Source organism: Mesitornis unicolor, unplaced genomic scaffold, assembly GCF_000695765.1.
Source record: "Mesitornis unicolor isolate BGI_N332 unplaced genomic scaffold, ASM69576v1 scaffold37940, whole genome shotgun sequence".
In the NCBI taxonomy this organism is placed as follows: Eukaryota; Metazoa; Chordata; class Aves; order Mesitornithiformes; family Mesitornithidae; genus Mesitornis; species Mesitornis unicolor.
In genome coordinates this window covers 11,144-31,644 of record NW_010160952.1, presented here as the reverse complement: position 1 = coordinate 31,644, position 20,501 = coordinate 11,144, and the positions used below count along the sequence as shown (strand labels likewise).

The following is a 20,501-nucleotide window of genomic DNA, read 5'->3' as shown; positions in this document are numbered from 1 at the left end:
TGCCTGTCTGAAAACGTGTTTGAGCTTGTAGCTCTCTTGCTCTGCTTTGTGTGGAATATGCCTGAGCTTTCACTGCAGCCAGGACTCCGTGATTAACGATGCTACAACTGTGAGTCTTCAGAGCTAGGTGGGATTTAGCGCCTGTCTGGAGATGGGGATGGAGACAGGTTTGGATAGCGGCTCTTCGGCTTAAGCTGCCGCACCACTGATGTGCTTTCCTGTACGCTGCTTTTATTGCTCCTTACAAAATACCAGCTGTCCATGCAGTTTTAAGTCTTGTCCATTGAGGAAAATAAACTGCTCGAGAGGGAGTCAGCAGAAATATCCAGTAGGTTTCTGATTTTAAAATTGTTTGACTTGCTTGATATATTATTTATCTACAACAGCCGATTTATGCAAGAGTATCCGCTTACAGAAGTGCCAAGGCTATGAGAGAACGCAGCCAGCAGAGCCTCGGTGGACACGTCCTGTATGTAGGGATATTCAGACATCCAGGAATGCTGCACAGGGCTAAGTACAGCCGATTCAGGAATGATTCGATAACATCCCTAGATGAAGGTACGCAAAATACTTCTTTAAATATCAAAGGTTCTTCCTCCTCTTCCCATTCTTCAACACCTAATTTACTGACTGAAGATGTCTCCTTGGGGCCACAGGACACCTGCACCACCCTGTGCACGCTGATCCCCCGGATGGCTAACATTAAACTCGCCAACCCATCCAGTCTGCCGGGGCTGAAAAGCTTCTGTTTGGGGACGAAAGAGGTGCCACGAATTAAACTCACAGAGTGTGTTACCATCCCCAGCAGCCCAACCTCGCCTGAGATCAGCTGCCTGTCAGCCTCTTATCCACAGCCTCACCTGGACAAGTTGGCCCTAACCCCAAAGCCGGTGAGCAGCTGCACTGTGCGGGGAGCTGAAGAGGCCGCTCCTGCAGGCAGGCAGGACAGGAGCCTCATGCAGAGCGGTGAAAGTGCAGGGGAGCCGGGAACAACCTATGGTGTGCGGGTGAGTACTTCTTGCAGAGTTTCCATTCTCTGACAAAGCAAACTGCTCAGGTGGCTGCAGGGTGACCTCTATGTTCCCACTCGGGAGTCAGTGCCCCAGACCACTGACTTCTCCCATATACTTTCTGTCTCCTGACATACGTAGGGCTGTGGTGTCGAACTGAGGGAATTGAAAGGACTACAGCCACTCCCAGAGGTAACATAGCATCCATTTCCAAAAGACTATCTTTAGACTCTGAGGAGTGCAGCTGAGCTGCAATTCAAACAGGGGTTGCTCTGGTCTGAAATGCATGCTGAAGGGAGGAGGCCCACAAAAAGGAAAAGAGAGAGAGAGAGAGTGTGTGTGTGTGTGTGTGCGCGTGTGTACACACGCACTTTGGTGTGCAGGAGGTATCAAAATACGCCTGAAGGATTGAAAAAGCCATAAGCTGTGCAAAATTTGTGTCTCCCATGTGATGTTTCACAAGCAGGAAAGTCTAAAGAAAGATGCAAGGCTGAGAAAAATAAATCAAATGCAGCAGGAGGGCAGGCACATCAGAGGTGAGAAGAGCAGCATGGGGAAATAGCGGTGGTAATGAGACGGCTCCCTGGCCGTCAGCAGCAGTGGCATAGGTGGTTTGAGGGGATGTTGGCTGAAAGGTGACAGCGTCCCAGCGCAATGCCGGCTGCTGTGAGCGGGACCGCAGGAGGCCCCAGAACATTCACAGGGGTACAGCAGGTGGATTGAAAGGCTGTGCTATTTCACTGCACTGATATGTGTCCTTTTGTGTTCACTTTTCTTTAAATTCTAGTACTAATGTGAGTGGTTGATGTTTTGACATCAGCGAGCTGCAAAAATAGATAAATGAGCTTGTAGGGTGTGACTTACAGTGACAGTGCAAGGCCCACTGCAGCCCACTGAAGGGCCTGCCTGATGGATGGCATCTCGATGCCCAGCACCCGCTGTGGGGGACCTGCTTTGTGTGCTGCGGTTTGAGCACTGCCCGATGCAGTGCAGTTTATGATTAAAGCTTTGAGGTACCTATTGAGATTCAAATACTGACATGCTAATGTCAGAGCCACACTTAAAGAATTCAGTTTCTGGCATGGGGAGGAAACAATGAAGTGCAGGGGAATTTCCCGGGTTTCTGTCATGGCCTGGGGCCGAGAGAGCAGAGGCACTGAGGTGTCACCTGCTGGGGAGCACATGAGCAAGAAAGGCAGAAGAAAGAGTTAAAAAAAAAAAAAGAAGGTCTTGACGGGAAGGTCGTGTGAAGTGGGGAAGGGCTCGTCCCTTTCTGCTGCTCCCCAGGTTGTATTTCTAGTGTGGTTTTGTGCTGGCCTTTCTGAAAGTCACCCTGTTTCATGGGGAATCTCTCTGAAGGGGGGGTCCATGGCAGGACCCTCCTAACACAATTGGTAAATGTGGTTTCCCTGCATCTCTCCTGCATCTTCCCACTACTGTTCCTCCCGTGGCAGTGGGCCTCCAAGAGCTAGTTAGCCTCAGGAGAGCTGCAGGAGCATTGCTGATATGCGCCAAAATGTGTCCTGGACATACTCTTGGTGTGGTTTTCAACCAGCCCCTTTAATAACAAGCAGGTGAGTAAATAAGTAGCCTTGGGGGTTTAGGGCCTCTGCATCAGAGCACGGCAAGGAGCTCATTTCCCAGGAACCACGAGGCTTCTCTGGGAGCTGGTGATGAAGCCTTAGCCGGGCTTTACCCCCTCATGCTGGCCCTGGTTCTCCTGTGGCGTTCAAAGACACCCATCGGCCCCATGCAGCTTCTCTGCCCTGTTAGAGTACGGGATCGCTGGGATCTCCCCAGAGCCCATTTGAGGAGGAAAATCAGGTCTCTGTTATGGGGATTGCTGCTGCTAGAGATCTTTGGCCTTAAAAGCTTAATTGGAGTCTGAAGAGGATTTGGCACTTACGTGGAGAGGTTCTGCAGTTATTTTAGAGTGGTGAAGTAATGAAATGCCTTAGGGCAGAAGCTGTTCCCTGTGGACTGGAGTGAGGCAGAAATTTTCTTTCTGGGGTTGGCTCAAGAAGAGGCGATGCTGGGCTCATTGCACCTTCCTGGGAGGCAGCTGTGGCTCTGCATGGCTGGTGGTGACAGTGGCCATGTGTCACCTGGGGTCCGGTGAGGAAGCCGAGACCAGCAACAGCACCTGTTCTTGTGAGATGGTTGTGCGAGTGACAGAGCCCAAATATTAATATTTTAATAGGTGCCTGGACAGTTTTAGATATATACATATATATTTAATCAGTTGTTAGTCCCTTGAGTAAAGGGAGCTTGACTACTGCTAATGCAGGAGTTCAGAATGATGTGAAGTACATCCTGAAAGAGTGCACGTGGGCACCTGTCCCCTGCAGTCCTGCTTTTGTCCATGGAGGGTGCGACAGGTCAGCCTGGGGAACCTGCTACCTGTCTCTCGTGTGGGAGCGGGTTTCAGGGCAGCCCTTTCGTGGTCCCCAGAAGCCGTCAGCATCTCTCCTGTGCTCAGGGCAGAGAAATAGTTGCAGTATTTCGGCTGCCGCCACTTCTCTGGCACTCAGCACCCCGACATCGCGCCTGGAGAGCTGCTCTGGCCTCAGCACCCTGCATCGCCTGCCGTAAATAACTACACACATATGTGCAGCCAGGGCTCTCACAGGAAGGAGATGGGCTCTGGTGATTCACGGCTTCAGAGCTGCAGCTGTGAATCGTGAGCTGGGGGCTTGGGGCTGTGGGGTGCTGGGGAGGCCACTTGCTCTGCTGGGCTCAGGGGGCCCGGGTGTGTGGCAGCACCCACTGGTGCAGGCCTTGTCCCATGGCCCTGCGCCTCTCCACAGCCAGCACCACCTCCAAAGCTGATGTTCTTCTCTGGGTAACTGCTTCTGAACAGAAACTGGCACCTTTTTAGGCCGTTTGCTTTGTTACAGGTGGGAGCACAAGGACAGAGCAGTTGAAACCAATTCTTTTGGAGACCTGGCCTGAGTAGAGTGCTGCAGAGAGGGGCTTTTCAGCACAAAACTAAAAAGAAAAAGAAAATGCTTGTGTGTGAATGTATATATACACACACACACACAGACATACACATGTGTATGTGTGTGTATATATATATATATATATGTATATATAAATTGATGAACTTTTCCCTGGGTTTTCTCAACATTTATTTAAAAATTGAAAACCCATGAGTGAAAGTGTCAAACTTTCCCAGGAAAATTTCCATTTCGCAAAAGCCGTTCTTCATCACAAAAAGCCACATCTCGCTGCCCCTTAGGGAGGGGCCTTCAGGGAGGAGCAGGGCCTTTCTGTCTGTCCACACCACTGCTGCTACCAAGAAGAAGATGAGAGCAAGGCAGGCACAGGAGGCACTTGCCATCCCCAGAAAATAGCAGTGCAGGGGCTTAGGCTAGCATTGGAAAAACACTAGTGGGGTTTTTTTGTGAGCTTAATGGTCTTTAAATGGGTTTTTTCCTACCGTGAAAGTGTCTACCTGGGTTTTGTGCTCTGGCAGCTGCCCCCAGGGTACCCATTCCTGCAGTGGAGCGTGGGTGCTGCTGTGGGCTGCCTTTCCCTCTCCACTCCCCTTGGGGAGGATAGGTGTGCAGCCTTTCTTGGCTTTGCTTTTGTCTGTGGAACGGGTTGGTGTTTGCTGGAGGAAGCTGTTGCAGTTCAGGCTGAGGAATGAGCTGGTCAAATCTGCAGGTTGCAAACCCAGGCCAAAGCTCTTCATTAGCAGCCTGACTGGTGGCTGCTAATGGCGTTATGGAGCACCGACCCCAGTCTGGTAAAATGCTGCTGTGTGTTGCAGGATGAGCAGCCGAGCTAAGGGGCTGGTCTGCAGCATGGTGCAGCCTGTGAGCTGACAGGAACGCAGTGCTGCTGTCAGGGCAGCTGCGGCAGTCTCTGCTTTCCAGTGGACAAGTGGCCTTTCAGTCCCAAAACCACCACAGGCAGCATCTAAGGAAGGGCAAAGAAAACTGATCTGTGTGTTGCTTCTTCCCCACATCCTAGGCTGGTCCCCAGTGTTGTCCGCGGAGGGAGGCCAGCGCTTCAGCTTCCTGACAGGGTGAAAACAGCAGGTGCTGTCAAATCAGGTGCTGCAACACCTGAGAGCGTATCCCTGAGCCCAGCTACCAGCCACAGGGAGAGCAGCACCACAGCCGTCACAGGCAAAAGTCATTTTTCCTTGGTGTAAAAGGCAAAGGCCTGTCTTATAACTCTAGTGCCATTGTCCTGTCGTGCTGGTGGCTGCTGCTTGCTTCTGCCCAGTCTCTCTTCCTGCCACATCCATCGCAAACCAGAGGTGAGTTATTCCAGCAAATCCAAGCGAAGCTCTCCCGCTGCCCTGCATCTGCCTGCCCTGTGCAGCAGAGAGCCACGGCCTCCCCGTGGGGCAGGACCCACCTCAGGCAGCGCTTGCTCACAAGGAAAGAGGATGGTGGGGAACTCGGAAATGGTTTTCCCCTCATTTCACCTTATTAAAGCAGTGCTGGGGAAATAAATGCTTCCATGGGAGTCAGCTCCCTGCCATGCTCATGTGTACATGGCAGTGTTGCTTGTGGCAGGTTTCTGCCTGGGTGGCTGTGTTAAGTTTTTAGGGAATTTGACATATGTTTGGACAGAGGCTGTTTAGCAGCAGCATGTTACCTGGCTGCCTCTGCGAGCAAATCCTGTCGCTAGGATTCATTGTTAGTTGGCTGTGGGGTCTGTAGGAGTTGCTTGTGGCATTACGGATGAATTAATGCCTGAACTAATAGGTAAAATTGCAAGGCTGCAGCTGTGTTGTTTAATTTGGAGCTCCATGTGCTGCTCCCCATATCGTTTCTGTGGGTGAATCACTGGCTGTCATTCAGGCTGGAGCTGGAGCCACTAACTGCATTATGGCAGGGAATGAAATGAGACGTGGGTCTGGATTAGAGGGTGCCTGAAAAGCTTATTCACAGGGGCCCTGCCTAGCGCCCTCGCATCTCCTCCCACGCAGTCCCTCATCCTGCTTGCAGTCACTCTCCATCATCTCTTGTAAATAGATGTGAATAGACGCGTGCATCTTCAGTAGCTGCCCTTCTCTCCCCACCACCTCCCCGCCGACACATCAGCGCGGGGAAGCAGCAGCCAGCCCCAGATCACCCTCTGGATTCAAAAACTGAGAGATGATGCTCCCCCGGTGCTGACACTCTCCCCAGCCCTTTGCAGGGAGACAGGGGACAGTTTTGAGCACATCACCATTAGAGGAGCCATTCCCTTCCCAGCAAGGGACAGTGAGCCCTCTCCTCTCCCGCTCCTCTCCTGCTCCTTTCCCACTCCTCTTCCTCTTTATCCTGCTGCTGACAGATCAGTGGGTTCAACGTCTGCTTTCACTGTCAATGTCAAGTCTTTAGTCCTGGGCTTGTTTCAGTATTGGCACTCTATTTTTCTGGAGGTAGCTGAATTTTGTCTTTGTTGCCCTGGGCTGGCTACAGCACCCTCATGCCTGTGTCCACCTTCCCCCTGGCTTCCCCTTAGCAGCTCAGTGAAGCTGGGCCGTGCTCCTCTTGGGGCTTCGGAAGATGAACCCTGTTCCTTGGACACCACCTTTGGACCCTCGACACCACTATTGCCATGTTCCGAAAACTGGGCAGATAGCTAGGGCTCCTTGCGGGGCAGGTCCTGTCGCACCGTGGCTGTGCCAGGGTGAGGGCTGCATGGTGCTGTGGGAGGGCAACGGGTGGTGCCCTGCCAGAGCTTCAGCTTAAGCCTCCCTGCGGCAGGAAAGTGGGAGCTGGCCTGAACCCACCATCCCCAGACGAGCCCACCAGCTTCTGTGGGAGCTGCTGTTCGGGGTATACAGGATGGGAAGCAGGGGCACCACCTGAACTCTCCTGACAGGTTTTGCGCTTGTCTCCTGCCTTCTGTTTTTGTACACTGGTCGTGCTGCTTGTTGAACTCAGCTATGGAGGGGTTAATCTTTTCCTTGTTTATTTGTTAATTATTTTTTCTTCCTCTGACAGTGTCTTTTGTTTTCTTGACTCTTCTGGTATCCCATTGTCCTTTTACATGTTCCATGGGCTTTTCCCCCATCTCTGTGACCCTGACTTCCTCAGCCACAGTCCCGGTCCTGCAATGTCCCTCTCCCCAGGGCTCTGCTGGTTCTCTGGACCCTCCTACTGAGATGTGAAGGTTCAGCCATTACTCACTGTGCTTGTTTAGATAACCAACAGCAGCTAAAATAAATGAGAGATGCAGTGAGGTGCCATGTTAATGCACTTCCCTACTCAGGCTTTTAAAGAAAAAAAAAAGGTCTTTTGTGAATCATTGATAAGTTCAGCTTCACTCAGGGTCACTTATGCAGAAACCTAATATTGATTTTTCATCTTTGCTTAGAGTAGCTTCCCACGCATCTGTTCAGGATGCAGCGGGGACTCACTTATCAGCATATGACTCACCTACTCCTCTAAATCTTTCTTTTCTCAAGGATAAAGGCACAGCCAACCAGCTCACAGGATGCTTGACCTTATATTGTAGGATCAGAGGTCTCTGCTGTGCTACAAGCTGGGGCTCTAGACATATTTTACATTTGCTTTGTTCCTGTTAAGCAGGAATATCTTTAACAAGTAAGATAGCTCTCAGAGTCCTTTACAAAGTCATTAAATGTTCATTAGGGAAGCAGGTCTGCTAACCCTTCAGATTCTTACTGATGTCCTTCCAGGGCTCTGACCTAATTCTGGAGTTCTCCCAAGGGTTACATTGCTATCTGGAAAGAAACCAAATACCAAAATAGGGATAATACAATTGTTGTGGAATCCCTGCCTGACTGCACATGTATGTTCTCTTTTTAATACACACATTCATTTCTGAAAGTCTCCAAAGCTGAATCAGATACCTAAATCCAACCCTCTCTGAATGGCCCAGCAGAAAAACAGATTCACAGGCAAAGTGAGGCAGCGGAGGTAGATACGGTGCCTTTCTCTGGACAGGGCGTGCTTCCTCTGTCCATTCAGAACAAAAGGACAGAGCATGTATGTCCCTGCCTGGGATTTCCAGGCTGTCTGCTGCATCCCAGAGGCTTTGTCTTTCTGCAGGAGTGGTCTGCGCAGGCAGGCTGTCACTGCAGCCCACGGGCACTGCATGAGCACTGCAGGATGCTCCCGAAAGCCCTTTTCCCTCTGGGAGAATTAATTGTGGAAGAGAAGATGCAAACTGAGAGACCCAGGCCTACACTAGCCTTGTGAAAGAGAAATGTCAGAGTGCTTCAACAGCAGAGAGATGGATATCAACAGAAATGCCAAAGGAATTAGTAAGGTATGTTTTGGGAGAGGTAAACTCAGTGGGTAGACATAGCCTAGCTCACTTCATTGAGATGAAAATGTTCCATAGGTTTGTATGTAACATCAAAGGAGCCTGTGGGCTCACACACCAGATGATTCTTGAACACACCAGAACATTCTTGATGTTTCTGAAATGTAGTCCTATGCAAATCCCAAACAAGTTTAAAAAAAAAGCCCCCAGCTCTGCCTCATTCAACAGAAGTCAGCCTGTGATTTAAAGTGGGTCAGTTTATAGTGCAGGCTCTTAAGAGCTGTTGCTATGAGCTGGAATTGCAACTCTACCTCCTGTGTATTCTCTAGAGGTTATTTGTCATCAGATGTGCAGCAGCATGGAGCCAGTGGTTTTCCTCATGCCTAGTAATGCGTCCTGCTGCTCTGCAGGGATGTTCGTCTCTTCTGCATGGGGGCTCTGAGTGCATCGGTCCTGTAGGGCCTCCAAAGCCTCTCTGCTCCTGGGGAATATCCCTCATGTTCATGTGTTCCTCAGTGCCACGGGTTAAGCACTGAGAATAAGCAAAATTGGAAAAAAGAAATTACTGGATTTATGTATCTAGAGTGCTTTACTTTTTTTTGTCCTATGTTGTTGAATCCACTGGTATCTTTATTGTTCTTTTCTACACTTTTCAGTAAAACAGGATCTATTTAGGAAGCAGCTTTAGGATGGCTGATTTGATTTTCCATTTAGACTGTGGTTATGCATATAGTTAGTGGTCTAAAATCACATTTGCTTCCTCCTGTGATCTTCCTCTCAACCTGTTTGCTGGGTATTAACATAGTCCTTTGTCTCTGTCTCTGTTTTTTCCCTAGTACATGGGCTGTATTGAAGTGCTGCAGTCAATGAGGTCCCTGGACTTTGGCACACGAACACAAGTCACCAGGTAGGTGGTATCAAACTGAAACTCAACCCGAGAATGAAAAGCCTGAGTGCTAATTTCTGTATAAAGCCAAGGGTGCGTGCCAAGCTCTGAGACAATTTTGAATAGGAGTTTGCATGTTTTGTTTTCTTTTTTTCCCAAGTGATGATTTGAATTATTTGATCATTACAATAGGCTATATTTGCATTGGAAAAGTATTGTTTCAGCCACAGGCCTAATCCCTCTCCCAGTTCTTGTCCTGGATGCAGAGAGCCTCCCCCGGCAGTCGCAGTGCGGTACAGACATCCCCAGCAGCAGGCAGGCCGTGCCTCACCCAAGACGCGGGTGCGAGCCTGGGTTAGTTCAGGCCTCTTTGCCACGCTGCTTCCCACCTGGCGCAGAAAGTGCCATTGGTCTCTCAATCTAGCCAGGTCATCTCATGCATTTTATCAGAGGTAGGACACTGCTTGACCCCGTCTGTACCAAGGGCAAGACTCAGCTGGAAGCAGAGTCACAAGAAAACCATGTTGAAAGGCACCCATTTCCAACTGTACTGCAGGCCTAAGTGTCCAGGCTACAAATCAGGAAAAGATTCATATTTTGCTCTTAGATAAAACTGAATGTGGTTTAAAAATGAAATATTTTGTGGTCTTTCCAGGTGTTTGCAACTTCTCTTGCAGACTGCAGCCAGTTGCTGGGTGTAGGTTATTAATAAATACACCTGTGGTGGTGTTGAAATGTCCTGTCAGGAACAGAAAAGCCTAGCTTTATTTTTTTTTTATTCTTATGAGTCTATCAGTGCAGGAGTGTTTTAGTTTTTCAAATAAGCACCCTCTTTCTAGCTCGGAGCACTGTATGCTGCTGGGATGTACTCAAGGCCCAGCAGCCAGGGCTCTGCTGGGCAGTCCCAGCAGCCATCTGGCATCCCAGCATCTCCAAAGGCTTTTTAGAGGGGTGGGTAGGTGCAGAGTGTTTTGGCCTGGTCTTAGACACGTTTCCTCCTCCCCTCAGCTTTTTTTCTGGCATGGTTCATGTTGAGGATGCCAGGAGTGTGGTTGAGGCTTCCTGTGCCTGCCCAACTCTTCCTTCCTGCTGGTGGATGATTTACAGATGCTCTTTTGCTTCCTCAAGTGTTTATATCAAAGAAATCCTGGAGAAAGGAAAGGAACATGAAGAGATAACTGTTACATTTCTACCTATTGGCTCCCAGACTTACCAGCTAAAAGAAAGAAACTGCAAAACTTGAGTCCTTAAATGCCTATGTATCGCACTCAAAACCTGCCCGATTTGTTTTATATTCAAAATCAGTGGCTGTTGACATTTGCAATCAGCATAAGCATGCACTCACCCAGTTCCTGCATGTGTATGTGAAGAAGTGCCTGAGATACAAATATACTTCCCTCAGCCTCGTTGTTTACTGATCCAAAATAGCCTTGTAGTACACTTAGCCTGGCACATTCAGACCAAGCCACTGTATTCTTCAGCAGCCCCGGCCAAAGAGCGAAGTTATCTCTCATTTTCAAGACACGCAGGATGTGTGCTGCTACACTTACAGAATGGACATTTAGATGGTTTGTCTGGAAAATAATGAATATGAATTACTGTATGACGAGAACTTGCCAAATTAAATCTGGCCCAAATCATAAGGTTTTGTTAACCAGAGCTATGTGAAAGCTTAACAATGGAAATATTTCCATCACGTAAAAAAAAATGCCACTGCTGACCTTAACAGGTTCTTTTGTGCATGAGAAATTCAAAACTTAAACTGTTTGCAAACCGAATGCTAAAGTGCTGAGCTCATGCATGCAAACTTTAAAGTTCGATCGATTACAAGCTGACTGGAGCGAAGATAACATTGATTATTCCCCTATTGTTCTCCCAGGGGAGTAAGTTTATAGACGGCACGCACAGCGCACCAACTGAGGAGTTATTGGGAATGATCCCTTTTTAATCATCTCTGTTATTTGTACTGGGAGCAAAAGATATTTTTACTCTGATGGCATTTCACTAAACAAAGAGGCATCTTCTTTTTTTAAAGTGACGTAGAAAGCATCTCTAATTATGTCTGCTCCCTGCCTTACTTTATGTGGATTTGTATTCGTAGTCTCCTGATCTCTAAAATTAAAGATATTCTTTACCTATCTCACGTGAATGTTGGAAAGATCAACAAACCTGGGTTTGCCAAAGTGCCATGAGGCGTCAAAAGAGATGAGCATGGAGGATTTATCTTCTAGTTTTTTGCTGGACTCGAATTTTCAGTCATCTACCACACACAGGGTTGAGGAAGGCAGAGAGTGGCCTCTCTGGCACTGTGAATGATCCTGGGGTGCAGAGATGCCGTACGGCCATAAGACCAAATGACCACAGTGTAGCAAGGCGAGGGCCAGTTGCCCTTTTGCCTTTGCTGGACCCTGACAAGCACTTTTCTTGTCCAGCCCGTCGGGTCTTTTCCTCTTACATGTCTCCCACTTCTTTAAATCAAGCTTATTAGTAATTATATTTGGGGATTGATGGAAAAAGGGATTCTGTATCTCAGATCGCAGCATTAACTTGCAAACTTGAAAATGGCCAGGCTGCAAAGGGCATCTGAAGCATGCTGCTGGGGAGGGCTGGTGGAAGAAGGCTGACTTTGTTTGGAAGATTAATTTCAACTTTGTTGAGACGCATAATCCCTTTCTGTTAGATAGTGTAGGCAGAGCCCTAGATGCTTAAAAGCAAATCTTCAACAGCATGCTTACTTGCTTACATCAGCCCATCTCTCTTCTTTTACTCTCATTTTGGGCAACAATAAACAAAGCGGCTCACTGTTACTGCCAGTGCAGCGCTCTCCTGCATGCTCTTGGAGGAGTGGGGAGGAGCATCTGCTGTGGGCTTAGCTCCAGAGGTGCAGACCCAGAGGAAACCTGTAGACTGTATAGCTGAGCTGATCTAAAGGCTTAGGGATGCCAAAAATGGGGCTGTCCTTGTCACTCTCTCCTGCCCCAGAGCTTGCTGAGCCCTTGCCAGGTGTCTGCAGCATGGCTGGGTGGCTGGCTGCTAACACAGTGGTCAGAGGGAGCAGTGCCCTGGGGGGCTGCACCAGGATTTTTGGGGAGCAACCAAAAATTCCCTGTAGAATAACCTCTGGGAAACTCCCAGTGCAATGGATGGGCATCTGTTGGGGCCAGGAGTGAGACCTCTGCCTCTGTGGAAGGTCTGCTGCTGGTGACAGCCCAGGGGACCAGAGTACTTCAGAGTAATACTTTTGACCCAAATCTCTTCCATTCACTATGGAAATTGAAAACTGTGTCAATGAAATAATGACCACTTTATGAAATCGTGTGGGCACTGCAGGACCGACAGACTGTGATTCCACTTCAAATGGCAGGAGATGCCTGAGGAATCGAGGAGCAACATGTTATTTGCCTTAAACTACAAGAGCCATTTAAATTCCTCCCAGCTCTCCTGATTTCATTCTGTGGCTCCCAGGGTTTGAGAAGAGCCGCTGCAGAGTACGCAAGTGGAGTTATCTCATTCATGATTTAAAAGAAGAACAAAAAAAACCCTCCAAAGTGTTTTGCTTTGGAATGAATGACAAGGAGGAGAGAAAGAAAAAGCATCAACTTGACTGGAATAGCAAGGCCACATTTTCTGCTACTGCCTCAGATTTGGAAGGTACCAAAGAGACAAGCAAACGCCAGAACCCATAAGGCTGCACGTTCATCCAGGAGCAAGGCAATTAACTGCACAAGCTATGCACAGGTGTTTGCCATCCAGCAGATCTAAAAGCAGAGACTTGCCTGAGCAGCTGTTTGAAAATGAATGGCTGTAAGAATGATTTAAGAGCAGATTTCCAGGAAGAAAGCACAGATACAGTAAATCCTATTTCAGTTTATCATGAACATATCCAGTTTCTTTTCTTCCTAATGTGTGGAGCAATTTCTAGTTCAAGTCTGTGTGCCCCATGGAAATGAATGAAGGTTCAAGCGTTCAGTTGTAGCAGCAAGGCGTTACCAAACTGCTGCTTTTCACACCTTTAAAATAATATTAGAGAAGATTTGTTAGATCACATGGAAAACTCCCCAGAGGTATGCAGCAAGAAACGTCTGTGAGAAGACGATTTCCCCTACCAAAGAGAGGTAATAGAAATTACCAAGTAGAAATTATTTGCTTACTTTTTGGTTCTTGTTTGCTGGACAGGCGCTTCAGAGCATATGAAGTGGGCAGTCACCACACTGGCTTGTATAAGAGCAAGGTCTATTGCTGGCAACTTCGCCTACAGCCCTTTATTCCACGTGGGCTGCCTGAAGTGTGCGAGAACTCATTTGTCACCAAAACAGATTACTTCCCTGTTTTTCCCATTTGTTCTATATCTGGTTTTCTTTCTAGGTAGAGCTAGACTTGAAGGCTCCAAGTAGCCTTAATGTCTTGGCTCTGATTTTAATTTCCTTTAATACTGGATGAGCAGATGAGCTCTCATTTTCCAAGCTGATTATTGGAATTTGCAAGATCATCCTGCAGGATGCCTTTCCCATTTGTTTTTTGTTTTGTTTTGGCCTTTCTACTGGTAACACCTAAACGAAACAAGAGCTAAACAAGAAGGGTATTAGGAATTTGCTTCAAAAGCACATTTTCAGCTGTGTAGGGGGAAGTGCTTTGCTTTAAAAGGCTAAAAAAAAGAGCATTGTGTAAAAGGCTGTGTTTCTGACCCATCTTGTGTAGCACGCAATGAGGTTTCTCTTCTTCCTTGCTGTTTTCACTCCAAACATATTAATTACGTTTTTATCATTTTGCCATAGGTGAGGTCTCCATTCACTTCCCAGTCTGCAGGTTTTATTTCTCAGGATATACAGGATGTAGCATTACTATTTTTCCGTGCTTTAAGCACATAGCCCATCAGTGTAACCACGTCCATGGGGCACTGAGCAAGGGGCAGCAGCGATGCTGAGGTTCACTGGTGCTGTGCTGGCTTTATCTGTGGTCTGTCTGGTCTGCTCCCCAGGCATGACACAAGGTCCTGGGGAGACCTCACTCCTCACCAGGGTGCCTCTGCTTCGTGGGACATACCTGGCTGGACCATCTCGCTGTTGTGTGGTCTCCTGGTATTTTTAACCTGCTCCTCTAACTGAGAGGTGCCTGTAGAGAATAGTGGGTGGCTGGAAAGGACATCTAGCTTGGGAAACAGCTGCCAGAGATGGAAAGATATGAACTGAGACCTCAGATTTGAAAAAGAATGGAAGAAGCTGATTACACCTCCTTCCCCCACCCCAAACACCAGAAAGGCGATCAGGGCACCCAGTTGGGCTCACTCAGCACACCCCTGCTGCTCTAAATAAGAAGGATTAAGACAGGGAGGATCCCCTTCCTGCCAAGTAAGAGACCTATCAACTGTACCAAGAAGGATTTGAAGGCATTAGGTTATTTGAGTTTCTTGCAATTAGTTGATTTAAAAAAAAAATCCACCTAAATTTTCATTAGATGAAAATGATGTGTTTTATGAGGAAAAAAAATCAACCCAGGCTAGGCTGCTGAATCATTGTATTTTGTTAAATAAGATGGATTTTTTAACAGTGGGAGGAAAGAAGAAAGAAAAACAACTGTGAAAGACCTTCCAGAAGATTTAAGTGTTTAGAAGTGGGACTATAACAGTAAATCACAGGGTGCCGGCCCTGTTACAGATGGTGCGTGTGAAATGATCCAACAGTTTGTGCTGTATTTTTCTATTTGCAGGGAAGCAATAAGCCGACTGTGTGAAGCTGTATCAGGTACAAATGGAGCTATAAAGAAGCGGAAGGTAAATACTATTTTACTATACCTGCATTTGATAAGCTGGATACATGATTCCCTAACAGGGTTCAGTCCATGTTGGAGTTAGCGCACATTAATACATCTGAATACATCTGAACTCGGTGTAACATGAAAGCACTTGCAGCAGGGTATTTAGCCTGCTTGGTTTGGGGCTGAGGCCATGCCCTACCTTATTTCCTTCAGGATTAATGCTTTGCCCAGAGTTCCTGTTCCTACCAGCCTTTGCAGTGCTTGGTGCTTTACAGGTTTTAGGTTCTGGCTGGTAAAATGTTGGAGGTTTGAGGTTTTTTTTGTTGCAAAAGCAAGCTCATTCACTGGAAGATTACCTGATTCTTAGTTTTATATATAAAATATTAAACAGTGTTTAATGTGCTGATCACTTATTTAATAACTGGGATGGAGTGAGGGGCAACATCTATGGCTGCTGTTGGGTTATCGCCAGTAGATGTTACTGATTTCCATCTGTAACTGTGGGGCTCAGGAGGAATGAACATGCTCCAGAAAAATGAATACACGGGAGAATTTCTTGATTTACTCAGAAATGCTTAATCCCTAAGAAAATCACATGTTCTGAGCCAGCTATAACATTTAGCTCACTGGGATTTTGCTGTAAAACTTGCTTCCCTTTATTGACAGAAAACCCATGCCTACAAGTATTGTATTCCAAGCTGATATGTGTTAGGAGATCTCTTTGCATTTGATCAAGCCATTATCCTTGCTCCATTGAATTCTCAATAAGATATCGTAAAATCTACTTGACTTTGATGTTTCTGCCCCTGACAGTCTCTTTCTTTTGTTGCTTTGTTCAAAGCCTCCAGTGAAGTTTCTGTCTTCTGTACTTGGCAAAAGTAACCTTCAGTTTTCTGGCGTGAATATAAAGCTGACCATTTCAACAAGCAGCCTCACTTTGATTAATGTTGACACGCAGCAGGTAGGATGTATATAAATCAGTGTCCTTTTCTTCATACTACTGTATTCTCCTCCTTTTGTGGCTTCTGAAGGAAAGGCTGCACACTTTGGAGGAAAAGCAGCACCTTTTAGTCTCTTTGTGCATGCCTGGTAAAGCTGAATTACATGATGCCTCTGAATTTAAAAATGAGAGCACTCTGGAGAAACTGTACGTACAGCAATGCATGCCTTTTTTTGTTTATGATGGTGTCTTCCATGGGAAGGGATCCTTAAGCACTTGGCAAACTTTCTCTGTGTGTGTTTCTGCCTGTACAGTGCCTAATAAATGAGGCACTAGTCCTGACTGGAGTTTCTGACAACTCTTAGGGAAAATAAGTTGATATAAATAATGAGTCAGAGCTTGGCTTTGGTGTCGTTCACAGCTATTTTACAGCTGGGTAATAGATGTGCATAATCAGTTATACTGTGCAGAGTTTCTGGGCTCCATCGAGATGTGTTCCTGGAAGCCTGGATCTGTCCTGGAATTGGGGTTTGCTCCCTTCTTGGCAGATGTGATGAGGAGCTTTGTCCTGCCCACCCAATTCCTCTGTCAACTGTTGGCTTCAGCTCCCAGCACAACCTTGTCTGGGGCCAGCAGTGGGTTTCGCTCCACGATAGAGCTCGGGGAGGTAGTTCTGGCTCACTGGCTCTGAGGAATCGCTGCACTGACCTGATGCCGTGCTGAGTGTCAGGCAGCTCTTGGGGTTTCACCAGAGCAGAGAGGTCTCCTGTCCCTTGGACTCCTGTGCTAGGAAGGGTCTATGGCACCAGGTTTCCCTTCCTTTCAGGCACATGCCAGCGTGCAGAGGACTGTTTTGAGTTCTTTATAGGTCTTTCATTACTAGACCTTTGGTAATGGAAAGTCCTGTTTATTCTGTTCTTGCACTGCCACCATGTTTCTTTGTGTTCCCAGCTGCATAATCAATTGCACTTGATTTTATGATAACGAACAGTTTGTCTCCAGAGATGAGATACTGTTTGAAACTGTGAAAAGTTGATAGTTGATTTGTCTGGTGAAATCTCTACCAGGAAACAGTTTGGCAATAGTGCTGAGAGAGAATATGATCAGAGTATCAGTGGGGCCTATTCATAAAAATGCTACCATTGTATACACCGTGCATTAAAATAAATTAAAATTAATTAATTTATCAAGACTTTGTAAATACATCCAGTGTCTCCAGTTACTCCCCTTTCAAAGTCTCATTCAGCTTCATACTGACCAGGTTAGAAGCTGGTGGTTGTATTAATTCTGGAAACCCTTTAAGGATGTTTACTCGGGGAGGCAGACATTACTAAGCATGAATGGGTAGTCTCAAAAACATTTCCATTTTTATCTCCTTCCTTCGCAAATGATATGTGCATGTATTAACGCGCTGGATTGTCATTAACTTAATTGCTTGCTCTCTGAAGATATATGCTCTGCTGTTTTCTAAATGTGTGGCACATAACCATGTTTAACTTGTATGTCATGCTTTTCAGATTATTGCCAACCATCACATGCAGTCCATCTCATTTGCTTCTGGAGGTGACCCAGTAAGTATTGATTTGTAAGAGATAACTTCTGCAGGTACAATGAAATTATTATGAGAATGCAAGTACCTGCAAATACTTTGCTTCATCTCTTTCTATCCACAAGCACTAACAGAGTACTCTGCACTTCTGAATCATGGCCAGTAATACAAGAAAACTGAGGGACTGAGATCAGAATGGAGAGGAGGACTACAGACTCTGGACTTTTGATAGATACATGTAGTTAACCTACCTGTTGTCCATCACTGGGCCTCAGCTCAATTAAAAGCCCTCAGACTTGGAGATCTACAGATAAGAACACACGAACATAGGAATTGCATCAGTTTTCTGGGCTCTGTAATCCAGTACTTGTCAGCACTGGCATCCCTACATTTTTAGACAAATTTTGAGTCAAAGAAACAGCTCCTATGAGACAGATGTGGCATAACCCATATCTGCAGGAAGAAGGTGGTTTTTCTCCTAGTATAGTCATGAAGTTATCGATATTTTCAAGCAAGAGGTTTTCTGTTCTCTTTCAGATGTTTTATTGCAATGATTGCGAGCGGGCAATTTGTCAGCCATAAACATGCCCTATTCCCTCTTTGAGTCCAAGCGAGCCTAGCCCTGCCAGTGTTCTGAATTTCACACTCCATGTGGAATATGAAAACAGTATTTTTTTTAATGAGTTTTGAATTTTCTGCACTTCGATTTTGTTAAATATCTCCCTGTTCTTATGTTATGGAAAAGGGAAAAGAAAAGGCTCTGAGCCATGCTCTTGTTAACACTGCTGTGGCAGCCAGATCCTGCTTTGAATATCTAAAATGCAGGTCTTGCGCAGTGGTGGTAACTATAAATCTGTTGGCGCTTCACATAAGGGGCAATTTTTGCAGCTTGTTCAGGTCTTTCTTCTAAAATTCCCTTTACATTTAAAATGGGAGACAGTTTCCACAGGACACATCTCTCCACCTACCCCCACATTTTAGGTCTAATTTTAAAGCAAAGTCATTCATGCATGTACATAAACATTACAAAGATATAAAAATAGCAGGTACTGCTCCAGTTACTTTAGTTTCTAGTTGCTCTCTAGATCTAATTTATTTTAAAAGTGTATCCTAAAATATTTATGAACTTTAAGGAAAACCTGAAAGGAAAAGGAAGGAAATTGAGTTCATGAAATGCGTAAGAAATATTTAGCTTGCTTTGCTTTAATGTTAACTTTGGAGATTTAAAAAAAAAATCTAGGACAAGTTCTGCTGGCCCTAAAACCTGCCTCTCGTGTCATTCATTGTGAATTATTAAATGACTCTTCTTGTGCATATTGCAAATGGGGGCCTTGTTTCCTGCCAGCTGATTGCATCTTCCCTCAAGAGAACCATGCCTTTAAGCTGTGAATTGCATCCCGCCTTGAAGATCCAAAATAACAAAATACATCTTTAATAATTAAAGGAATGTTATTCATTACCTTACCATTTTTACTATAACACTGAATTACCAAGTAACTCTTTGCTTTTGCCGTATGACTAAAAATGTTAATATTTTAATTCCAGTTACCCTTTCACTTCCTCTAGAAAAAGTGAGGATTATTTCAATGTTGGCTGGAAAGAATCTGAAACAGACAACTGATTATACTGAGGTTGTCTGATCTCAGCAGCAGCCTTGAAGTCCAGAGTAATTTAACCTAATTGTAGCTGGACTAAAATCAGGCAGCAGTGATTGAGATCAGATACTACTGGATTCTGCAATATTTTAAAGAACAACTTTTCTCTAAGATGTCTTCAAAACTCATTCTTCATGCTACAAATTGGGAATATTCTAACTTGCCCATTACAGTATTTTAGGACTATTTTGTCTTCCACTGATACTGGTAAGGACTATCCCAGCTAGAAGTGGTGACTGGGAGTCACGCAGCCCTGATGCGTTATGCAGGGACGGCTTTGAGCTCCGTGGGAGCAGCAGAAGAGAGCAGCATTGCCTGCAGATGAGGCACCAGTTGTGTTTCTGCTCCTGTTGCAGAGTTTGGAATTGAAAACACAGTTTATTGAAGACCCAATGAATGTCAAATGGTCTAGTGCATTTATTACAAGTATAATACTGCAGGACAACTCCTGTGTCAATAGCCACTGAAGTGTCACTGATCTTTCCCTTTGTCCACCTTGCTAGCACTTCTGGTTGTTTTCCCTGAAAGCAGCATGATTTTTAAAGCTAAAAATGTATCTCTCTATACTCAGTTGCCTTTCTGTGGTGGTAGGGTTGTTCATAATAGTAATTTCAGGCATTTGTTGTCTTCTTTCCTTTAGGATACAACAGACTACGTTGCATATGTAGCAAAAGATCCTGTTAATCAGAGAGGTATGGAAACAAATTTCAGATTACTGCACAGCTCAATATTCTGTATGATTTCTGACTTCCCTGTATGGGAGGTGGGTGATGGTATGCAGGCTGTGGCTTTCAATGTCATACACTTTGTGCAACGAAGTGAGAACCTGCAGGTCACACTAAAGCAGCACTCGCTGCTGATTCCATGCAGGAGTGGGAGCCTTCACAAGCCAGACTTGCCTTGGGAGGAAGGGCAGAGCCTAGCAAGGTGGGCAGCTGCCCTGCTCTGGGGCAGCTTCCAGATGAGAGAAGGGTGGCGAGTGAGCCTCCTCATCTAACCCTGGCTCCTGGATTTGTTGCTGGAAGGCAGAGTGGGGAATATACTCAGGTGTACGAGACCTTCTTCCCTCTACAGGCTGATCCAAGGAATAAAAATCCCTTTTGCATTACTTGTTATTTGCCTGCAGTAGAAGAAAGACTGGTCCTGGGCTACTTCTTTCATGCCAGATGGCTCTCAGAGCAATGCTGCTGATGGCTGTGAAGTTGGTATAGTGGCAGTTTACAGGAGAGCTCGCTCTAAGGTGCCACAGATGGCTCAGAAAATCAGGATGAAAATCTGGAGAAGCTGGGCTGGAGCCTTACAGTCTGGCCTGCCACCTCTCTGCAGCTGCATCACTTTTGACTAACTTAGGGCACCCTGCGAGTTCACCATTAAGTCCCAGTCTGGATGCTGGGATGTGCGGAACTCCTGTACCCTAACAGCCTGAAGGCAGGGCTGGCGGCTGGCCCAGCACTGCACCCAAGTG

The 20,501-nt window shown here is 46.3% G+C and overlaps 1 protein-coding gene across 1 annotated transcript in view; it reads left to right on the top strand.

Annotated features, from left to right (window-relative positions):
• Positions 1 to 428: 428 nt before the first annotated feature.
• The window catches only part of SHC4 (SHC (Src homology 2 domain containing) family, member 4), a 28,835-nt gene continuing 8,762 nt past the window's right edge, over positions 429 to 20,501 (top strand). The window contains exons 1-6 of the mRNA XM_010191557.1: positions 429 to 1,007; positions 9,089 to 9,159; positions 14,845 to 14,908; positions 15,734 to 15,853; positions 17,350 to 17,403; positions 19,677 to 19,728. Coding sequence (XP_010189859.1) covers positions 429 to 1,007; positions 9,089 to 9,159; positions 14,845 to 14,908; positions 15,734 to 15,853; positions 17,350 to 17,403; positions 19,677 to 19,728 — 940 coding nt within the window. The remainder of the gene's footprint in view (positions 1,008 to 9,088; positions 9,160 to 14,844; positions 14,909 to 15,733; positions 15,854 to 17,349; positions 17,404 to 19,676; positions 19,729 to 20,501) is intronic.